Source organism: Empidonax traillii, unplaced genomic scaffold, assembly GCF_003031625.1.
Source record: "Empidonax traillii isolate 1590-97213 ecotype Southwest subspecies unplaced genomic scaffold, ASM303162v1 scaffold312:size2399984, whole genome shotgun sequence".
NCBI classification, from domain to species: Eukaryota; Metazoa; Chordata; class Aves; order Passeriformes; family Tyrannidae; genus Empidonax; species Empidonax traillii.
The window spans coordinates 1,268,871-1,293,090 of NW_020955505.1; the positions used below are offsets into that span (position 1 = coordinate 1,268,871).

The 24,220-nt window shown below is 38.3% G+C and overlaps 1 protein-coding gene across 5 annotated transcripts in view; it reads right to left on the reverse strand.

Moving 5' to 3' along the window:
- The window catches only part of TAPT1 (transmembrane anterior posterior transformation 1), a 51,046-nt gene extending 35,594 nt beyond the window's left edge, over window positions 1–15,452 (reverse strand). Inside the window, exons 1-4 of one of the 5 annotated variants that reach the window (XM_027891181.1) lie at window positions 15,208–15,452; window positions 10,590–10,720; window positions 6,327–6,445; window positions 1,509–1,532 (exon numbers count right to left, since the gene is read on the reverse strand). In XM_027891181.1, coding sequence (XP_027746982.1) covers window positions 1,509–1,532; window positions 6,327–6,445; window positions 10,590–10,720; window positions 15,208–15,415 — 482 coding nt within the window. In that variant the 5' untranslated portion in view covers window positions 15,416–15,452. Of the gene's footprint in view, window positions 1–1,508; window positions 1,533–2,186; window positions 2,254–6,326; window positions 6,446–10,584; window positions 10,721–15,207 lie in introns of those variants that run through there. The other 4 variants (XM_027891185.1, XM_027891182.1, XM_027891184.1 and 1 more) reach the window with 4 other exon arrangements.
- Between the last annotated feature and the right edge of the window lie 8,768 nt (window positions 15,453–24,220).

The following is a 24,220-nucleotide window of genomic DNA, read 5'->3' on the forward strand; positions in this document are numbered from 1 at the left end:
TTACCAATATTTAGCTTTAGTATGTTAAAAATCACAAGTAGTTCATGCACAAGTTTGTTTAAGTGAGTGATTTCTGAAAAACATAACAGACTGTGTGTTAAGTACTTTAATAAGCCTTGCTTATTGAATTTAAAGTTGTTAAATCATTTGGAACATGAAACGCATCCCAGACAAAGACAAATTTGTTCTTGCTGTATAAAAAAACTCCTCACTACAGTTGATTCTTGTATGATTTTTAGCAACTGCCACTGCAAAATGAACGTTTTCACTATATTGTGTAATATAGTGAAATAGGACAAGTACACTTGTCCTAGTGCTTAGTTACTTTAGCATCCAACACATATGCACTCTGAATATATTACTGTAAACTTAACTCTGCACAGTCTGTCATATGATGTCATACGACCTCTTTTGTCTTTCAGGCTTCCTGCTGCTCCTCAATTCTTTACTAGTCTGATTATATATGGTTTTCCAGTCACCTTAGGGTTGTTTGGGTTTTGGTTGTTGTGCTGTTTTGTTGGGTTTTTTTGTTTTGTTTTTTTTTAAACCAACAGGTATTTGAGCCTTTTTTCTTGTTTAACTGAACAGTTAATTTCATTTTAAATGGTTCCTTTAGTTTAGTCTGCTTAGTCTCATCCAAATAATTCAGATTACTCTCCTTTGAAGTTAACAGACAAAATTTCCAAATACTGATGTCATAGATACAGTAATTTAAGATAGAATACCGTAAGACTGTAATAACACTTTAGATGGATATTTTCATATTAATAAAAACTAGATATATATATTTATAAACTTATTATAACAGTAATGTTTCTATAAGTGTTGTTTTACTTCACACTTTAAAAAACCTTTTCATTTACACAGGTTTATTGTTCAGCCAATAATGCACTGAAGAAGTCTTTTAGCATTGAGGATACAAGTTTGAGCATGTATTTTACAAAAACCTTTTCTAATTATATTATTTGTGGGATTTTATTTTCATGTAGTGTTTATCAATCTCTCAATTCTTCTAATGTATCCTTCATTAATCAACTGTGGTGTCATAAAATTCTAATCTTACATGAAGCACTAACAAAAATTATTAGATTAACATATAACAGGATATTTTAGCATAACTAAAAATGTTAGGGAAAATAAAATCCAAGCAACTTTGTCTGAGGGGTATACTTGCCCACATAACTACACACTAAAACTTTTTAAAATGTCCAAAGTGATCCATTGAAAATATTCTCCTACAATTATGCTCATCTGGCTTCAGGAAGAAAAGCTATTTTGATCAAATCTAATATCCAGTTTGAGGCTTTAGAAAGAGAGACACCTTACAGTACCCAGGACTTCACTGTTGTAAAATTGTGATAATAAAAATACGTCCCAAGTGAAGAATTCCAAGGTACTGAGAAGAGAGTTTGCCAAGATTAGATGGCATTGCATTTCTTAAACAATAAAAAGCCTCTACATGCACACAACACAGCACGAGACCATGCTAAGAATGAAACAAAACCAACCTTGCTGTTAGGCCTCGATGAGAGCTGTCTCAAAATAAATTAAAAAAAAAAAACGAGATTTCAAATAAGTGACAACTAGAATACGCTTTCATTAAGCTTTTATTTTTTTAAATAACAGAATCAACTATAACTGAAGTCAGTAAATGAACATACGCTAAAGTGCTGCATTTTATTATACACAGAATCATCTTCAAGTCTAATACTAAGATACTTGGCAGTGAACTTTCAGGACTCCCCAGAATTTAGGTTAAGCATTACAGAAAAATACCTACTTGAAGCACACACAAAAATATAGCTATGAACCTGACTGAAGCAGTACTTAGAACAAACATCAAAAAGCTTAAGGCACTATAAGCTAAAGTACAGCAGGGGCTACAGTTTTTTCCAGGATATCCTATTTTAAAACGGGCCAAAATGGTCCCTGGGGCACTCTAAGTAAAAATGTTTTAAATCTAACATCGCAACTTCCACAGTGATGCAAGTTACACATGAAAATATACCTACTGCAAACAGCATGAATCGATTTCATGTGTTGGTTCTTAAAACTCAGCGTTGATTTCTCCTTTGAAGTATGTTCATTAATTTAGCTATTTGTAACCAGTCTTTTTACTGATTACGTGTACATGTGTGAATTTGGTTGACTGCATAGAAGGAAAAAGAAAATCAGGATTTACTCACCAAGGAGGAATCCCTGTGACACCACATTCCATCCTATAAAGGAAGTGAAAGTGCTCTTCCCTTCGGTCTGATTTACAAGAAAGAAAGAAAGAGAAGGTTGTAATGTTGCTACACTATGCACTGTTATGGAAAGGAGAAAGGAGTACTTGACCTGAGAGTACACTACAGAAAATAATGAATGCACCCTCATCTTTTGGGTTGGTAGAAATCTACACATTTTGGTGGGCAGGTGCACTACTTTCTCAGTGAACTTAGGGTGACAATAGGAGCAATAGTCCTTCACAAAAGAAAAAAAAAAATTTGGCTTGGGAATAAGTGTGCAACAGAGGTTCAAATCTATTTAATAATCTGATAATATGGACAAAGAAATAATATCCTAATAAGAATGCCAGTGTGTCTGGTTTGTTTTTTTTTTTTTTCTGAGATGCTTGCTTTCTGCATTTCTTTCTTGAAATAATGCTGGTTTATTTATTTCCTATGGAAAAACCTAAATCTGTGAATTTACAGGAGGGCAATGGGAATTTTAAGAGTTACACAGAATACAGATGAAGTTAATGATGTTATTGCTGACAGGACCTAAATTCACTTATTTCAGAGAGCAGAGTAAAAGCAAAATGCAGAACATGCATTTATAAACTATATCTACTTCCACATGGAAGAACTGTAAAGGTCTTGTCATTCAATCTTCACCTATAAAAAAATCCATAATCTTCTACTGTATTTTCTTGAGAAAACTAGAATTTGGAGGAAAAAAAAGTTACACTTTCCCTAGAAAGTCTTTACTTGTTTTGTGGAGATAATGTAAAATGCCTTAAGGCATAATTAAATTGGGAGTCCCATCAGAGTTTCACTAACACACAACTTAAGCTTTCATATCGTGATGTTTTACAAACAATACAGAAGAGCTTTTTCACATTGCCATATGTCCTTTTATAGATGTGCAACATATTTTCAACAAAAATTAGTTAGCTTTACAAAAGTTTCAAAACAAGCAGCGATATTATTCTACCCAGAATCTCTGGGTCTGAGGTATTAATAAAAAAAGTGTCTGAATTTAAAAGGAAACTGTACCTTTCAGCCACAAACAGAGCTATTTTTAGGAACCTGTCACCAAGGTCTGTAATTACAAAGAGAATTCCACCAGGTCCACTTCTATCTCTACCTTATATTGGTTGTTAAAGTAAAGTATGTCTTTTTATGTTGTCAAAGAATATTTTAATACAATGAGATTAGTTTACAAGATTAAAGAGAGTAATTCAGGAAAATTCATGACTCAAAAGAAAATACAGTAGAACTGATTTTTTTTTTTTAATTTCAGAACATGTAATTTAATTTTGTGAAGTGTTTGTTAATTTTTTTAAGAGCACCCTGCTACTTACAAAGCATAAAAGCAATGAAGTTGCACCTGCCAAAACTACCACAATGTGATGATTCAGTCTCTGCCAGTTTGATCACAGTGATTTTACCAGCAGTTTAGTTCACTTAATAATAGAATCTTGGATTCTTCTGACTGAAGAAGTTTTAGAGTCTTACTAAAAAATAGCTTATTTAGCACCAATATAGCTCTCACAAAACCACCGAACTAAATTTGCTCAAAAGGAAAGATCAAGTGATGAGGAATGACAACTTAAAAATCAAACTGAAGCGCTTACACTGTCCGGGTAGAAAAAGGAAACCATTTTCTTTAAGATACATCACTCTGTTTCCTTTCAGAACTCTCTAAAATGGATTATTAAAACATGTGGAAGAGGCTATTAAGCACGTCCCATACATTTAAGCACTGCGCACAATATAACATAGACAGGAATTAGCCCATTTACATAGAATGTGGGTTTATTGTTTTATAGAAATAATGGGTAACGATCTTTTTCTACACTGAAAAGAGCAGATAGAATTATGAGGAAATAAATGAAGAGTAAACTGGAAGGGAGACGGAACACTCACTGCTCAGTTACTTCACTGAGATGTTGAGAAAAAAGTCAAGATGAAGGGAGGAGCACTTTTATTTACTACACAGAATGGAATATGATGTGGCAGGTTCAAATAACAACTAGTCAACATTTATTTGATATTTGTGAGAAAGAGCAAGCTAAACAGCCACCTGCTTTGTAAGTACCTTTTGCAATTATGAATGTGCTTTACCTATTCAACTCTAGTTGGTTACAAACACATAGATATGTATTCCTGAGCTAGAAGAAAATCACAAATATTTTTTGCCATAATAAATCACACAGCATAACTAGTAAAACAACAAAAAATCCCCAAAAATCAAAGTGCAGGGTCTGAATATTTGGAAATGAAAAGATTTACATCTGAAAAAGTTCCATTACATACCTTAGACACGAATTCTAAATCTTTCAGTAAAAAGCAACCAACTTTAGAACATGAATGGATTAGACAAAGCCTCAAGTACTTGCTTTGTAACAAGTAAAGAGATTGTAGGGATCTAAATTCTAAACACATTGAAGGAAACTGGGACAACAGAAATAGCTTTGGCAGTTGTTACAAAAACAAAGCCTTCTTCACTCAAGATCATCTCATTTCCACTCCATCTTGCCTGGTAACACTTAAACTGGATTCTACCCTGCCTCGCACACTAAAAATCCTGTCAAGCAAGCAGACTAAGTTTGCACACTGCAGGTGCATGCACGTACATATACACACATCACATACGTGAGTGCTTGTGGTGTTTTCAGTGTCATTTGCTTCAGGATATTGAACAACAACCAAAACCAGCAACTGGTCTTTCAAATTTTAAATCATAATTTTAGAAGGGCAGAAAACTTCTTTGTCAAATGCAAAACTGAGTTTATAAACAAGGAAAAACATTCTTGAACAAAAAAAAAAGTAGTAAGTTCAAAATGACACAATAAAATCCATTACATTTACCTGAATTTTAATATTTTAGCAATACCATCCATGTAGATAACTAAAAATAGGTACATAATTTGACTTGTAATCAGGTTAAAACCAAATCGCTGTCATTTTTTAACACAACTAAGAAAAATCTTTTGACCTAATCAAAGTCTGAGACTCAATTCAAAAAGAACGGCACAATAAAACATTAGAGACTGCCACCTAGTGCCTATGTTAAGCATCACTAAAGTATGAACATTTCAACTTTAGACTATACTTTAAAATATTATTTCTTGTGCAACCAGATTAGAGCATTTGCTCTAATCAGAACACATATTTGTAAACAATGCATCTAAAAGCCCTTCACATATAAAAGACAATATTAATAACACTAATTCAAGCAACTCGATTAAAAACAAACAAACAAACAAACAAACCCCCACAAAACTCAGTAACCATAAATCAAGTTTTGGAAAATCTGAAATAAAAATCCTGAAGTCTTTCTTCATCCAGGAAAAAAATTACAACACTAATACAAATGCTCCCTTTCTTTTGAGTTACACTTAAGGTTTACAAAATCAGCTTTACTGTAAAGTAGCAAATTTTATGAAGGAAATTAATTCTATCCAATTTTTTATGTCTATGCCAGAAAGGCAAACTAAAAACCCTATGTATTAGCAACTTCTTCTTAGTATTGATCTGAACAGGAAAGCAAGGAGTTAAGATCTAAAATTTCTCAATATTCTGATTAGTTTTGCCCTCTAATATTTACTCTCCAAGATTCTTCAAAGGAAAGAAAAGAACACAGTTCATTCAGGGACCCTTTGGTAAAGTTTACTAGGAAAAGAAGGAAGATTTTTCTTGTTAACAAACAAACAAACCAACCACTTTTGTTTCATTATCAAAAAGTCTACCAAAGACATGAGCCAAGTCAGTCAGCCTTAGAAATTTTGAAACAATGTTCAAATAGATGTTAGATAAAAGAACAAAACTAAGGTAAGGTTACATCTCTGTCCTTTACTAACCTGAATATGCCTAAGTGGTGTTGTTATCAAACTGCTGTGTCTGAAGAAAGCAACAACGATAGTTAGTGACTGGTGACAAAGCTTAAAAGTCCCCCACACACACCTTTGCTTTGGCTAGTTTGGACTGAAACTTCTGTTTTACAGTGGAAGAAGTCATCAGTAGTTCAAAAGGCACAGAAAGGCCATAAAAATGAAGCACACACATAAATGGAGAAACATTATTTAAGGGTATCAACACCTTTCTCTTGAATCAACTTACCGTAAGCCATAGCAAGGCAAAGTGATGAACCGGAACATTGCCAGAAAGACTCTCAAAGGAAGCAGGGTGAATACATACAGAAAAGCATCCAGGCACAAAAAGATTCCAAAAAACATCAACTAAATTACAAAAATAAAACAGAATTATGTTAGTAGTTTATAAAGGGTTACAAAAGTTCATAAAGAATTATTTAATGAAAAATACATTTGCATAAGGCTAATTTACCAAATAAGCACAATACTCTGACTTGCTCAATCAGCTGAACTGTAACAAAAATTAACATGCTATGCACTTTGAAGACTATTCATCAAAAATTCTGCACCACAAGGTCCAAGCAGCAAAGGCTTTTGCAGACTTTCACAGTTCACCGAACTCAGTCTTTATTTAATAGATGAACTGCACTTGAACTACTACTACTTGAACTGTAGCTCATTTTCCAATGGTGACTTTCCTCTAAAGTTAAAAAAGTTCATGTTTTAACCTTAGAGGAAAAAAGCTGTGTGTAAATGTGCACAGCCAGATTTCTGTATTTTCAGTATTACTCCCCCATTTTTTTATCACCTTGTAAAATTTCTATTGCGTAGCTAATTACAGTTTGGTACATCTCTTTCAGGGAACATCCACCTTTTTCATATAAGAATAAAAACTATGAAGAGGTAAATTTCCCATTGCCCTCTGTTTAAATGTTTTATCCTTAAATTTACAGAAACAGTTAAAACCATTTCACTATAGCCACAAGCCAAACAACTCTATGATAATTAAACTAGACCTAAACTCTACAAATTGAAAGCTCTTATACCAGACTCTCCCCATTCCTTCTTTAGCTGATCTTTGGATGATTCTATGAGTCTACCTGAATGGGATTCTAGGCCCATGCCTTTATACTTCTGTCAAACCAGGAGCTAATACTTTTTCTTGCAAGGATAATCATGTAAAAAAGCAAGCTTATCTTACTACACAATTAAGACTAGCAACATCTAAGCAGGCCTAATGTCCATGACAGATACACTTTTACATATGGAAGTTGTATGTACTGCTGAGAAAGGAAGACATTGGGGTAGTGGGGTGTGTGTAAAAGTAATTTACTTGTACTTTGGTTTATCTCCCACAGTCCCTTTGCCTTTCAAAATACCTTCTTTGTGCAACTGCCACATCAGTATCTAAGGAGTTACATATCACTGACGTGTCCCTTTCTCTCACTCTTACTCCTCATGCATCCTTGTAACCTTGACAGCAATCCCATGGACTGCACTCCTTTGTGTGTCTATCCATAAGGCATGCAAGATGACTGGTTTGGGCACAACAGCACTGCTATCATCCCTGAGTTGTTACTTTCCCTTATAATATTATTCCAACCAATTCTGCAGTGACAGAATATTTCAATACCATCATGATATTAAGGTCTCTTCCCTGGTATTCACTCATTCACCTCTCATATCATATTCTAAAATTTCAGCAGAGAGTTATCATTTAAAGTTATCAAGAGCAGCGTTACACGAATGATGTATAAATTTATGCAGTGCATTAATATGCTATTAAGTAACCTATTTCTTTGCTAACTTTTAAACCAGGTGCTGAATTTTCAAGCACTGGGGATGACCAGAGCTGAATACTTACCTTTTTTTTTTTTAACTCCTTAACCCAAGCAAACTAGAAAAACTGCCTGTCATTTTGCCTCTCTGTTTTTTGAGGACATTTTTATAATCTTGAAAACAGCACTGCATTTTCTTTTTGATTTAGACAGACTTCTCTGCCTGAGTATAATAATAGTTTTTCACAATTGTAAGCTTGTGTTAATATTTGCAATTGTTGTTTAATGTCCTCTTTTCCCTAAGTTTTTTACTACGATGCACTTGCACATTTACATGCACACATTTAAATATAATCAGTATTGAACCTTCCAATCCTTTCTGTAAACATTATTTTTGCTGCTACATTCCATGTACTAAGGAACTAACAGAAAAGCTTACAGAGTTTTTCCATCATCATAACTATAACTTAGAAAAAGAGCACAGTTTAATTTTGAGATCAACTAACAAGTCTTCCCTTAAGACGGTAGGAAGAGAGACCACCTTTTCATTTAGTATAAATACCCTACTACAGGGAAAAGTTTTCACTGAAATTGCATATAAAGCTTGAGTGGAAGTAGCACTTATATTGTGAATTATCTAGCTTCCCAAAATAGAAAAGGGTAGTCAGAACAACAAATGTAAAAATACTGCCCTTTTAATATCACACTCCACTCTAAAACTATGGGAATTAATAAGTGCATGTTAAATAACATCTCCCAATACTAGGCTTTGATAAATTTACTCCAGTGTATTCTCACTATCTGATTATAATTTTCATTCTTATTCTGTAGTCATACTACTAGGTAGAAAAAAGCCATTAAGAAAACTCTTCTGCTCCTTTCCTAGTGTCTTACATGCCTTATTTCAAGTAACCAGATTTTTGTATTACCTAGGCTAGTGGTTGCTGCAACAGGTGATGATCTGTACACTATTTAGCTTTCATTCTAGATGCTCATCATTGTATTTTTTTTTAATGAGTAAGATTCAATTTGACATAGCTAGTATGAGTACTAACATGGACTAAACCAATGCAAAGAATTAACAAATTTCTGTCATAATCTCCCCTTAAGAAGACAACTATCACTTTTTCAATCTGTTTATTCTTCAGTTTCATAATATTTCATATTCAAAGTACAGACTGAAGTTTGGTGGGGTTTGCATGGTAAATCAATTTCAGTACAGCATCATCTTGTGTATAAAAAGACTGCTGGCCATTACTTGTTCCTACACACTGAAAGTTTTATTGGAGGTCCTTCAGAATAATTTCTGTGCCCTGGAGACGGCATGTAAGTCTATATAATTACAGTGGAGATGATGTAGAACTGCTGTATTGTTCAGCTGAGTCTCTACCATAAACAGGAATGGGTGAATAGTGAGGATGTGAAGACACCATCCCTGGAGAGGTTCAAAGCCCACCTGCCTCTAAACCCCAGCAACCCGTTTGTTGCAGGTGACACAGCTTTAAGGAAGGGATTACATCATCTCAGAGGTCCATCCCAATCTCACTCATTGTGTGATTTTCTGCAGTAACTGACTGGGAATTTAGCTTTCTAAAACCAGGCCTTACCATGATCCAGGGATGAATCTAATGATACTGAAGAAGGAACCAGAGTGCTACTGACAAAGGGAATCCTACTCCCCCTCTGTCCTCCACTGCCCTTTCATCTTTCTACCTCTACCCGAAGCTATAGAGGTGCCTTTCTGTAGGCTCTGGACTCTCAAGAATATTGGCTGAGCAAATCAGCTCACTATCCGAGCACAGAATAAACAGAGCAAGAAAAGTGCAGCATTCACTGCTGAATTATGAGCTGATTTAACTCTTGGAACAGTTCAACAAGCACCACAGCTCACGCAAAGCAGGCAGCATGCATAAAGCAGGAGACTGAAGTGGGAGGAAGAGTGAAACAAGCCCCTTCCTTCAATATAAGTTAAACTGATTTAGTTCCATTTTTTACTTCATACATGGAGATTTTGGGAATTTTAGCAATCTTAATTTTAATGTTATCATTACACTGCAGCCTAGCCAAACCTTATTACCAGTGTTGCCTTACTCATCATCCTTGAGCATACTGCTGCTGCTGCCTTCCAAATTAACATGGTTATGCCAAAATAAAACTCTCCTCTACCTTACACCACTGGACAGCCAGAATGGTATCTAAGCTGACATAAAGGAGGTGGCTGGAATCCCTCAGGAAGGGCCACAGAGGGAAGATGTGGTAAACAGTAGCAAGAAGCAAAATAGAAGACTACGAAAATTATGTCAAAAACCTTAGACAAACTCATCCATCACCACATTTTTAAAAGACTGAAATCTTCCCATCCTCAAAGCATTAAAGACTTGAAAAAAAAATTTTAAATGTTTTAATGCAAAATTATGTTTTGCTACAAAAAGTTTTCTTTTAATTGACTATTCCTTTGAAGATCAGTGACATCTTTATATTTGAATTAATTTGTCATTATCTGGGCTTGTCTCTCCCTGCTAAAAAGCTGAGTTGCCAACAGCAACGAGAAAATATAGGCAGAAACCACCCCCCAAAACAAAAACATTTGTTATAACACTGAAAAATAATCATTATAGATATTTACATTCTTTTTTTAGTAGCAAAGGTGTTTCAAAACCACATATTTCCTTAAATGTTTTAATGCAACAGATTTCATCTCCAAGTTAAATCAAATATTAAACATACTTCACCTTCTCCAGTTCTTTTGGTATCCGCATGCACGTGTACACTCTCTCTCTCCGCTCCGTGTATTTTGCTTCATTGTGTTCAAGAAAGTAACCTCTTGTTAGCTCAGCACTGATGAATCTCAGCAATGAAAGATCTATTCAGAAACACACAGAAGCAGAAGACACTTCAGGCATGAGCTCCAAAGGGTGAGAAGCTGCTGTACTTTTGTTACTTGTCTCTTGCTACATGTTTCATTTACAAGGCCTCTAACACAGAAGGTTTCTGCTGATGGTTAAATAACTGTAGGGAAGGAGCTGTATGAGAAGCAAGTCCTATGCTCTCCCTTAATTACCATGTTGCCTTCCAATAAACAAAACAAGCTACTTTTCCCAGGCAATCCTTTCCATCAGATAACCCAAAACATTACTCAAAGCTGCTCCACTGAATGCAATAAACTTAATTTATTGCCAGTCCTCCTAAATTTACTAAGCTCAAATTTTGACTTCTTAAAAGCTATTTTCTCTCTCAGCAACATTAGCAACCTTTTTTTTATTACAAAGAAAAACTTTCTGTAAGATCAAAATGTTCGCAGACAAATGATCCCAAGTCATTCAGTGCACAAACAGTACAAGCACACTGAACATTTGGAGATCAGAACAAAGTCTTTCACAACCAAAAAGCCATCAGGCACGCACAGGTTTTCTGTGTTTTAATGCCTGTAGGTAAACAACCTGAAGGCCGACTGACCTATGTTTAGCCAACTCATACGGTTTCTAAAAAAGATTTTGCACAGAGTAGTCTTGCAAAATTAATAACATATGAAATTATTAAAAACATATGAAATCTTAATTATGACATTCAGGCTGTCAGCACAAAGAGATTGAGCTTAAGCTTCAACACTCACTGATGAGTTCTGACATCACCACCTCCTTGTAACACTTTGGAAGTGACAGAACACTACAATGAAGTACAGTGTCTCTGGTTATTGGCATTTAAAAATAGAAGCTTGAAAAGATGCAAATCACTGATCTAGACAAAAAGGTGAAAAGCTATAGAGCACCTACCAGGACACAAGCAAATAGTAAATTCAGATTTTAGCCAAATTCTTAGTGACTATTAGAGGTGGAAGGGACTTTGCATGGTACAATGCTCCACATTTTTCGTGGCAATGAAGAGGCTGTATAACAGTAACAGTAAAAGTGCCCACATAACAGCTGGTAGGAGAGGAATTCAAGTATGGACACTATGCCTGAAAAGTTCACCCAAAACTATCTGAGGCTACGCCTTCTCAGTAATCACCACGTTGAAGATGAAGACCATTAACATTAACAGTAGTCAGAAAATTATGAAGTGTTTTGAAGCAGAGAAGAAATCAGTTTAAACAGAAGTTTAAAAGAAGCAAGTTTAAAAGAGACAAGCTGTGCTTATAACCTACGTGGCCTTGGGGGGACGCACACACACGTATTGAGTGTGACTAGAACTTGGGGGGATCACAAACAACCACCTTGAAGTTTGTGGTGGTGTATTAATGTTCTTTGCATGCCCAGTATTGTGATTTATCATGTTGCCTATACTGATCACAGCTATATAACTCACTATGTGCAGGTTAATTATGTATTGTTAATAAATCATGATTTCCTTTAAACTAAGTGAACTGAAGTGTTTTTCCCCTGTATGAGCTTGATAGTGATTTTGATGATTTATATATTACTGATTCACTTCTATAAGGCAAGCCAAAACCACACTAAGCTTTAAACCATTTATTTTAAAACAAACAAACCAACATGTAGTTTAATGAGTAGTAAATAATATTTACACGTAAAGTCTCAATCAAAGTTCATTCTGTGAAATAAATAAGAAATTCATACCACTAAATCACTGTTCAGATCTCTTGTGAGCACTATCACTTGTAATTTTTTTTGGTTTTGCCAATTCTTCCTTGTTTCTAAACATGAAAGCAAAGAGGTAACTTTAGGTGTAAACACACCAAGTAACCACTCTGTTAACTGCCCAGGTGTATTTTTTTCCACCTCAGATAACTGACCTTCTCTAACTTAAAGATAATGCAACCTCAAGTAACTGTAGTTTCCTGCACAGCAAATGCATGCATATGGGCACTGCCACAGAGTAACTTAAGGGTCCCTGTCAACTTGAGATATTCAATGATTTTAGCTAATGAGCTATTTGTTCCCACTCCTTCTTACCTCACACAAACTATTTAATAGGCCTATTGCTGAAAAACAAATGACTTTAAGTTTTCGTCACCTGGCTAGACTTTCATGTCCTGAATATCAAGGGATAATCTCATGACTGAGGTTGATCAATACACAAGCTCCAGACTGTGATTGCAAAATAATCTCCCCATTGACAGGGGATGCACTGGAACACAGTCACTCAGCCGCCTCCTTTCTGGGCACTCACTGCTGCCCAGCACCAGCCCTAGCCCTGTGCCAGCTGTGAAAAAGATTAGCGGCTGACCCTGTAGGAAAAACACAGTAACCAAAAGAACAGCATGGGACATGAAGGCAGGACAAAGCAATAAATCATTCGAAAAACGGCTTAATTCTGCTATCAAAGCATCAGGCAACATTTGCTTTTAAAAGTAAACACTCTAACTCCTATTTCAAATTCCTTCCCTACTTCAAATTTCTCTCTTTTGCAGTCAGGAAATTTTAGACTGCGGTCCAAGTTTAATCTGTTCAGATAGCATATTCTTAATGCTTATAGTATGCCGATTTATCTCCCCTCCTCAAGAGAGGAAAGCATAAGCAGCTTCAAAAAACATAAAAGACCACAAATTTCTTCAAGGTATGAAGATAATGATTTACCTAAGTTATATTTCAATGCATAGCTACACTAAGGATAACCATTAACCAGAAATGCAGAGGAAAAGTTGTGCAAGCATGAAATGCACTGCGCTTCACTAAGTATTTATTATATAATCATAACTTTAATCCTAAATACAACAATTCCAGGCACTCACTTCACTCCCACCAACCCTAAATACACACTTCTTCCATAAACACACCAAATAATCAATGAAGAAAATATATATTTTAAAAAGTATTTCCTTCTCCTCTAAACAACTTCTTTTACAGTACTAGTCCTGCTTCACCACCATGAAGAAAACCCTACTTCCTTTATTTAACATATTGCTACCCTTAGGTGAGTTAAGATTTTGAGTTGCTCTATCAAGAAGCCTATTCTCCTTATGTTTTCTTGCCCTGAAGAGTCAGAGAGCACCAACGATTTTTAACTATTTTTAAACTTCAAATCTATTCCTGGAACATTGGTAATTTTCACTGCCTCCAATAACAGTTCCTTTATAAAGTTATTTAGCTGTCAGGCATATCAGAATGTATTTTGATCATTCTTTTTTCACCTCAAGGCAATTCATAATACTACAACCAAGCCAATTCTTATTCTAACTATGGAAATTACATCACTATTACATTCCGTAGTGTTCATCAACACCACAGAACTGCAGTCAATGATGCTGCATGTTCTGTGACATAACTCATCAGAAACAGACACAACACCCATCAAACTCAGAAGGAAAGTGTTCAACTGTTAATTATTATTTTAATAAATCCTAATTACTTTTTTTTTTATTTGATAAAATCTGTGATACCCCACTCAAGCAACACTGAGGGAGAAAGCCTGGGAAGTTGAACACTTCAAGTACTTTCAAGATTTTCAACAAGCCAATCAATTAAGATTGTGCTGCTAATAAAGCTATTTATAATCTTACCAACACTAAATCCATCCTGATACACCAACTGACAAATTTTACAAGAATGGCAGGGCTATTTTCAAAAATTACTTGGTAGATACCTGAGATAACCAGTTCGAGTATGAATGTAAATATAGCTGCAGATTGATAGCAAAAGCAATGACCTTTTCCCTTCTTCCCCCTATAAATCCTCAGTTAGTAAACTATACTTAGTTTAAAAGACTTCTAACAATCTGCGTACAAGTTCAAAGCTCCAACAGCACCGCTACTGTCAGTAGTAGCGGCAAAGACCACTGTGCTCACAGCTGTGTGCGTGCAACAAGAACTAGTCGGACGACGAAGCGTTTCTCGTACTTTGCCAAGAAAGTTGAGCGAGCCCGCAGCCTCCCGGCCCCGGCTCTCCGCTCCTGTCACACACACTGCCGGCCAGGACCGAGCCTCACAGCCCGAGTTCCAACTCCGGGGCACAGCACACTCCAGGGGCGATGCCCGTGCTGCTCACAAACCTCCACGCCATCACATTTGAGAAGCTGTGTGGCCGCGCACGAAGAGCCCCCCGCCCGTGCCGCCCTTCCCCGACACGTCTGGGACACACCGGCCACGCCGAGGGGCTTCCCCGAACCGACTGGGCGGCCGAACCCACGGGCAGGGGCCGAGGGAAAGCTCCCCACGAGCCGGCCGCCGCTCCCCGGGCCCGCCCGGTCCCAGCGCACTTTCCGAAGTCGCTCTCCCAAGTTCGCCCGGGCAGCGGTGGCGCCCTCAGGCACCACCCTGGCACCGGCACCGTCCCCGGCCCCTCGGGCGGCGCTGTGAGAAGCCAGCGCCGGCCACCCGTCCCGGTCCCCCGTGAGAGCCCCCGCCGCCCGGGGCCCCGCGCTGCTACCCGCAGGCCGCTCCCCGCCCCTCACCCGAGAGGCTCCGCTTTTTCTTCCTGCCCCGGTCGCTCTCGTAGAAGCCCAGCGTCTCGGTTCGCTGCTGCGGAGACGGCTGCCCCGGGCCGGCGGGGGGCGGGCGCGGGTCGCTGCTGCCCCAGAGGGTTCTGGGCTCCCCGCGGCCGCCGTCCTGCCGCCCGTCCCCGGCGGTGCCCGGCGCGGCCGCCTCGGCCAGGCCGGCCATGTTCGCCGCCCGCTGCGCGCCCGCCGCCCCCGCGCCGCGCGCCTGCCGCTGACTCATCACCGCGCGACAGCCGCGGGACCGGCCGCGCGCCGCTGCCCCGCGCGCGGGGGGCGGAGGCGGGGCCGGCGCGCCGCCATCTTGTGCCGCTCTTAACCCTTCAGGGACGGGGAGCGCCTCCAAGCGCCTCCGTACGTGAGGCTCCCTCTGGTTTTGTGGATCCTGCAGGGCACAAATAACGCTATTTGAGCTGGGGGACAGCTCGAGCCTTTGTCCGTGAAGTGTGATGGTCACGGTTTAACGCACGCCCCCAACGCGTGGGGGTAAGGGACAAGCAGTTCAAAGCAGCTGGGAACAACGTGATGAATCCACGTTGAGCCATGCAAATAAAAGACCTTGTTCAAAAACGGAAAGCAGGCGGTGAATTATTAACTCTAAAGCCAACAGGGTTCCGATGAACTGCGGGACATGGGTTGGCCGGGACAGGGCTCTCGAGGTCACAGCTCCGCGCTGTCCCGGCCGGGACGGCGCCGGCAGGAGCCGCGGCTGCCGAGCCCGCCGGGGCGGCTGGAGATCCAGGGCCCTCACGGAGCTCACCAGCCCCTGCAGGGCTTGAGGAGCCCGCGAAGCTCACGGAGCCCCACCAGTCCGGACACTAGGGTCTGAAATCATGCGGATCGTGAAGTGCTGAGGTTGGAAAAGCTGTTCGCTGCTGGCAGCGTGGTACCGGCGGCGCTGAGGCTTGCCACAGACCATACTAATGAAAACTAACTGTTCCTGCAGCAAACCGCTTATAATTAATACACAAGCAAACATGAATATAAGTAGCAGGCAGCTTCAAGGTAACAGTGAAGCACTCGCTCGCAGGGCAATTTACATGGGCACGAGGACAAAATACCTGGCCTGAATTTCAAGTACGAGATCTCCTTCACATTCAGTTCTTGTGTTCTTATCGGGCATTCTCAGGCCAGATGCAGTCAGCTTAATATTTAGCCAGTCGCTCTGGGAAAACAAAGAATGCTTTATTCTTTCTTTGCAAGGCCATAGTAGTTTTCCTTTATAACTCTTAATTATACAGCTGTCCCAAAGAGCATTCCAGGCTTTGGATAGACTAGAGGTGCCCATTTCCATTGCCTTGATAGGTTCTAAATGCCCCAACTCTGGTAGGATTAATCTAAATCTTGTATTTTGGGGCATAGAGCACTTTTTACAGTCACTCGTACTGTGTAATAAGAGAATCATTTAGGGAGCTAATAGTGATAACTACTACACATTCTCAGTTTGGACTTCCATCTTTTCTCTGTAGATATACAAAGCAGTTGGAAAAATAGGATGCAGAACAAATTGCTCCAAAAAGAGCCGACAATTTACCTCAGTTGAAAGCTGCTGCAGTCTGTGCAAAGTTACATGACAACTGGGGAGACATTCTGCCTCTCCCTTTCCAACTCTGTATAAAGCTTCTATACATCCATAAGAGGCACTTCATGATATTTAAGGACAACAAATTGTCACAGCCTTGTTTTCAGTCTTACCAAAAAGAAGGTGCTTGCAGAATCAAACATCTTCTAACAACCAGCTATGTTCTTCCTTCAGGCACATTGAGAAGCTATCTAATGAGTTACCAGCATCACTTGTGACAGCACGTACATTTTCTGTTCAGGGGTTGATCCAAGGTAACCTTGCTTAGTTTACAACATCTGCCAGTTTTGTGCTTGAAGTAGTTCAGCTGAAGGCATGATAATATTATGACTACAATATGGTTCAGCTAAGAATTCACTCATCTCTTTGGCACTTCAAAACCACATTGAGCAGCTATCCTCAGGTTTCTACCCATGGAATCCTACTGTGTGTTTTTTTGTGTATTTATATACAGTTTATAACCATCATTGGCCGGATTTATGATATATATTCTTTTTCACATGCAAATATGTGTGTATTTCAAGTGATATTCTGGCACGGTGGCCACTTCCAGAAGGTTAATTCATCTGCAGCAAAATCCAGTTTTTAGGTACTTGAGTCCTTGAACTAGGGGGGAGAAGTTGTTTGGTGACAAACGTCAGCAGTGTTCATATAGGAAGTAGTGGTTCATTACGATACCTGCGGTTTGGAGTTATCTGGGACCGTCTGCTGTTTGGGCACAAAAAGCAGTATTTTTTTGCTTTCCATATCTTATCTGCTATGAGACATGCTGTGGAGTGACTCTGCAGCGGGTCAGAATCTGCTTTATGGTTTCATAACTGTTCACCAATCTTTTTCCTGAAGCGATTTTCTTAGAACAAGACACAGCCCTGTCTATGTTCCCACAGCTGCAGTTCCCCTTTTTTCCCCAAAAGATAATTAGCAGGTGGAGAGGAAAGGGAGGATTGTTTCAAAATAATGACTGTCTCCAGGAAAAAAAACCAGTTTCATTCATAGAACAGCAAGAACCTTTAGAATAGTGAATACAGACTGGGAAGTAAGGGCTACTTGAATTTTATTAGAAATGTCATCACGACTGGTCTTTGGGGCTTTGCACAAACTACTTAATTTTTTTGCCTTAAATTTTCTACATGTAAAGTAGACTGATGTTTGTCTACCTATAAAGTGTATTATGTATAATCATCTCAGGGAGATTTTTGCTCATTTGACATCAGGAAATTTTTTCAGGCAGTTTTAAGTACTAAAATTTTATAGTGTGTCCAGCTCAGCTGTGCTTTAGTCCCAGAGTACTCATTGCTGCAACTACTTTCTCTCCTAGGAAGGATGATCTTTTTCTGAAGAACATTTTACTTGGTTTAAAACTCCTTTTCATAATGGATCTTTTCCCCTACAAGACATTACGAAGTCATTAAGTCATTAAGAAGAAGATTCAAAAAATGGATAAAAATTGTTTTCATAGTGCTTTTTGCTGGCAAAACTTTGTGGTCTTTTCAGACCTTGCCATCTGTGTTATCTACTCCCACCAACTCAGACAATCCCCTCTTAACAGAGATGGCGTATCAGTGATGTGTGCTAAAAAAGAGCTCAAGTAAGATCTTTTTAGAGAGTAATATAAACATGGAAAAAAATCTGTCAACAAAATTACATCTCATATGAGACACAAATTGTAGACATAGGTTAGGAAATGTGAAAGAAGTATAGAGAAAAGTGTGGAAGCTCAATGTACTGCCAAGAAGAGGTGCATGAAACTGGAGAACACGTTAACTAGCAATAAAGAAGACGCAGGTGTTAAAGTGATGGTAATAACAATGCAATACTTATAGCAGTATGAAACAATTGTGAGTAACTACAATACTCATAACCATGTGAAAATATCTTCCCATTGTAAGCTTTTTGTTAGTAGGGGTCAAACTTCTTTAGATTTTCCAATATAATTTAAAACACACTAAATACTAAAAATGTATGGTTTAATGGTTTAATTTTCTGAATATCCTGCAAGAATTATCTTGGATTATGATCTTCATTGTTTTCAATAATTTTTCATTTTTAGAAGTGTCATTGCTGAGTATATATTTTGTGAGGAGGCAAGTCAACAAAACTCATGGTGAATTCAAAATGTAATGCCAATTTATTTCCACAATAAAATATCTTCAGGTCCTTTTGTAATATAAACAATTCATTTTGCATTATGTTTGTGACTTTTAGTTCATCAATCCACTTATTATGTGCATATTCACTCTTCTACTAAAGGCAATGAATCTCTTAGCAACAGCTGATATTAGCAAACTTTGTTCTAAATCTTTCAGAGTCGCAGCTGTCATGTATTTGCAAAGTACAAAAGTATTGGTTAGAAATATAATCTAATTCTGTCTCAGTCAGTTGTGTTTTGGTAGCAGAAGTTAAAAATATCTCTTTACACCCACAGGAGAAAAATCATGTAAAGACTCTTTCCTTCATCTTATGTTCATCATCGAAGCAGTACATTAATGTTTACATGGGATAATCTTCACTATGAAAAATAATCAGTATAAGAAATTGTTGTATACACACTAGTAACCTAAGTGTTCCCCCCCCCCCTTTTCTTTTTAAAAAAAATCTCAGTAGAAAATATATGATTCTAGAGTTTACCATATTTTTTCCTGAGTTGTAGGGTCACTAAAGATTAGGTTGACTCTTAGGTAAGCTAAGGGCATTACTCAACATCAGCATGTCCTTGAATAATGAAAGCACAAATCATGTTATGCAATACTATAGGACCTGAAAGTCGGGTTTGACTTCTCACTGGTACATTTCCATTATTTGTTTGCTTTCGAAACTGTATTATATAGCACAGGAGCTACTGCACAGTTAAAATCAATGGTGCTTTCCAGTGACAGCACGATTTTCCACACCTGCCATCTTTGAAATTTTTGGAAGAAATAATTCTTTTCAGACACTTTTATATGGTGTTTTATCCTGGGACTGTAGTTCAAGCAGGATTAAAGGGCAGAGGTACAGAAAGTTAGTTCAGTACTATAGGTTTTTAAATGCATGCTTACATTATCTTAAAAATAAAATTGAAAATATTCTTTGATTTTTGTTAAAACTTCTAAGAGTTTCCTAGTGTAATATTTTTATATCTCCTTTTCTGTCAGATATCTTGATTTTTTTTTTTTTTTAATCAAGGTAATACTTTTTCTGTGACCATCAGTGGCAATTTTTTCCCGCTCATGGTCTGATTTCAATTTCCTGGTGTCAAGATTTCTTCAGGGTTTATATCTTTTTCAAAATGCCACAACTAATACTTAAACTGCTGCCTCTATTAGAGTGCAGGTACCTGAATCTCTGACACCTTTTATGTAAAAAAGCAGGAACGGTTCAACATCAACATCACTGAACTCAGTGATATATGGGGCATTTCCCCGTAACGTTCACACAGTTGAAAGTAAAGTAGCCCCAAGATTCCTAAATCTCTTCAGTTCCAAGCTACTTTTATCACAAGCTTCACCCTGAGATGCTGGAAGAAAGGTTTTGTAATCTTTTCTTTCCTCCTTTTTTCATGTTACATATCTGCAGCTGTGTAACATTTAAAGATGGCTCTACACATGGCAAGATAGGTTTAAGTGTTATAAAATAAGAGTGCAGCTGCCTTTGACTGCATCCTCAGCTGCTTGCTCAGCAAAGCTAAGACAGACTTGAGGTGAGAGAGAAATAGGCGGGAGGAAATTGGTAAAGAAAATGCAGATGGAAAGATGCTTAGAAAGAGCTCCAAAAGTCGTGAACTGGGAAGAGAAAAGCAACTGGAGTATTGTCTCAGCACCTCAGCATGAGTTCCTTGTACCTCAGAATGAAACTCAGTATTAAACAGAAAGTGACTGGTGTTTTGTTTAGGTATCAGAAAATGTTACCTCTAAAGTATGTAATTTATTTAAGTTTCCTAATGTATAAGTTTCAGTCTGCCATTTCTTCATTTTTTTCAGACCCAGGTAGCAAAGGTGAAATCCCAAATTTAGAGTGTCAGGGTGACTGAATTTACAATATGAGTTTTCAGTCTTGCCAAATGCAAGTGGAGATGGAAATCTGTGTTATAAGAATCATTTGTAATTAGGGTTTTTGTAAATGGTCCTATTGATTTTAATTATTTGAAAGTCTCAGCTCAGCAAGAGTATTTCCATTATGATAATGTATGAAGACAGATATATACACACAATTAGATTGTGAGATCTCTGGATAGGATCTTAAGTCTCTCACTTCTGGAAAGCATCTCCACTCAGAAGTGAATTTAAATATGCTATATTTTAACATAGTGGTAAGTGTTTTTCTGATTTTAGGCAATAAAAATTACATAATCACAGAATCAAAGAATGGGTAAGGTTGGAAAGAACCACAGTGGGTTATCTGGTTCAACCTTCCTGCTCAAGCAGGTAAGGTCATCCTAGAGCACATTGCACAGGATTGCATCCAGACAGTTCTTGAATATCTCCAGTGAGGGAGACTCCACAACCTCTCTGGGCAATCTGTTCCAGTGCATGGTCACCTGCACAGTAAAGGAGTTCCTCCAGATGTGCCTCACCAGAGCTGGGTAGAGGGGCAGGATCACCTCCCTAACGCACCCTGGGATACCAGTGGCCTTCTTGGCCACAAGGACACATTGCTGGCTCATGGACAGCTTGTTGTCCACCAGGACCTCAAGTCCTTCTCCACAGAGCTGCTTTCCAGCAGGTTGGCCCCCAGCCTGTCCTGGTGCATGGGGTTACTCTTCCCCAGGTGCAGGACTCTGCACTTGCCTTTACTGAATTTCAGCCAGTTCTTCTCTGCCCATCCCTCCAGCCTGTCAAGGTCCTTCTGAAAGGCTGCACAGCTCTGTGGGGTGTCAGCCACTCCTCCCAGCTTTGTGTCATCAGTGAACTTGCTGAGGAGGCATCAACCCCTTCATCCAAGTCACTGATGAATAAGTTAAAGAATATTGGGCCCAGTATTGAACCTTGGGGGAACAGCACTAGTGCAGGCTTCCAACTAGACCCTGTGCCACTAATTATGACCTTCTGGAATCTGCCGTTCAGCCAGTTCTCAATCCATCCCACTTCATTCATCCAACCCACACTTCTTGAGTTTGCCAGTGAGGATATTGTGAGAGACAGTGTCAAAAGCCTTGCTGAATCAAGGTAGACAATATCCACTGCTCTCCCCTCACCAATCCAGGTAGTTGTTTCATTGTGGAATGAATCTGGCTGGTCAAGCATAATTTACCTTTAGTGAATCCATGCTGACTACTCCTGATCACCTTTTTGTTATCCATGTGGATAGAGATGGCCTCCAGAATGAGGCATTCATCAGCTTTCCATGGATTGAGGTGAGGCTGAGTGGCCTGCTCTGTGGGTCCTCCTTTGAACACCAGGGTGACATTTGCTTTCTTCCAGTCCTCAGGCACCTCTCCTGATCTCCACGACCTTTCAAAGATGATCCTGAGCAGCCTCGCTACAGTGTCTGCCAGCTCTCCCAGCACTTTGGATGCATCCCGTCAGGTCCATGTGTTCTTCAAAAATGTTGAGCCTCCTGTAAGACTAACTGAGTCAGTTAAGAGGTTCTGAGATTCCTAGTTTAGATTCCTGTTTCTGAAAATCATGGCTCATTTTGTAATTATACTTGCACTTGAAAACCATGAACCATAGCATATGCAGAAAAGGAAATACATAGCTTATAAATGTGTAACTAATGGCTTTGAGACCAAATTTTCAGTCATTGTAAGTCAAAATAAAGTCATCACCTTCAGAGGGCTCATGCAGTGGTTATCAGGTTGGGACTGGTTTCGAATTATTTGATGTTTGAAAGAGTAAGTGTGTTATTGTTTAATTGTTATTTGTTATTTAAACAGTGTTAGAATAGGTGCACTTAATCCACTGTGCACGATACAAAGAAGGTGAAAAACATACAGAACTGCTCTTTGAGAACATAGATATTGGGTATTTTTATTTATTGACATGCAAATATTTATTTACATATTACAACAAAATACTAAAATCAAGGTCAAGTATTGTTTTAGGATTAGGAATGTTCTAAAATCAGCCAGTCTCTTTCAGGCAAGAGTGCAGTGCTGTGTTTTTTAATAATTGTCATCCCTTGAGATTGATTTTTTCTTTTTTTATTGATTTTGTTATTAACTCTTACAATTCAGTTGTCAAATGTGAGAATATAATTTGGATCAAGTTCAACTCTAATTTAATTCCAGTAACACCAGTATAGCCTGCATGATCCTTTATGTGTTAGTGTGCAGGTGTAGACTTTTATGAATTCACAAACTCTTCTCTATCAATATATCAATTTGTGTTTATCAATAGCACAGTTACAGCATCAAGGGGTGATTTCTTATGTCACAAGCCAAAGACCCTCTATAGTAGCTTGATGAGATAAGAACACATCATCAACTGGAACTCAAAATTTCCTGTACTTTTTTTGCTTAAGTTTTATATTTTAAGCAGGCAATTTTAATTTGGCAGGTCCCATACAAATCCAATTATCATTTGGAGCTCTAGGAGGATTGCTCTATCTTGATGAGTAACAAGATGCACTGGAATGTATTTGGGATTGCTCTTTCAGCCCTGACAGATCATAAAGAAAGCCACTTGCACTGAAAATGCTTAATATTCCTGCAGAGTAACCCTACCTGCCCTACATTTGCATCAGCTAGAACAATATTATCTAAACATGTTTTTCCTTTCCATTTTCAAATTATTATTGTTGTGAGATCCTGTAATTTTCAACAAGTTATATGCCCCAAAGTCACATTATGAATTGACAGAATTCATGGAGAGACATCAAGAGTAAAAGCTGAGATTCTATTGTTAGTCCCTGAGTTCATATTTGAAATACCAGAACATAAGTATTGGGGAAACCATCAAAGATTGAGGAATCCAGAAGTTTAATTGAAACAATATGAACTATATTCCTTATTTGGAAAATATTCTGAAAGCACATTTTCAAACACAGGTTTAAGATGACTTAAGAAGTCATGTAAATGATGTATCTTAACACTATTGTGTTTAAGGTACTGTCAATATTTCAGTTAGTGGGATTTGCTGTTTAACTTCTATCTCAGACTTATGAGTACATTATTTTTTTTTTTTTTTTGCATTCTTATGGCTTGTTTTGACCTAAAAACTTGCACCAGTGTGCATTGATATTCATACGTTTGTTCAGAGCACCTGCACACAGAGATGCTTGTTCACATAGCCAAGTACCCAACATTCCATAGAGGTGCTGATGAAAAGAACCCTAGACAAGCAACTATCCAACCAGCTGGCACAAAGATGCATACAGATATTTTTGTGGGCATTAGTCAGCTGCTTGGTTATGATAACTTGATCCAAAGTCTGACTCTGGAGTTATTTTAGTGACCAGGATGCTCTACTT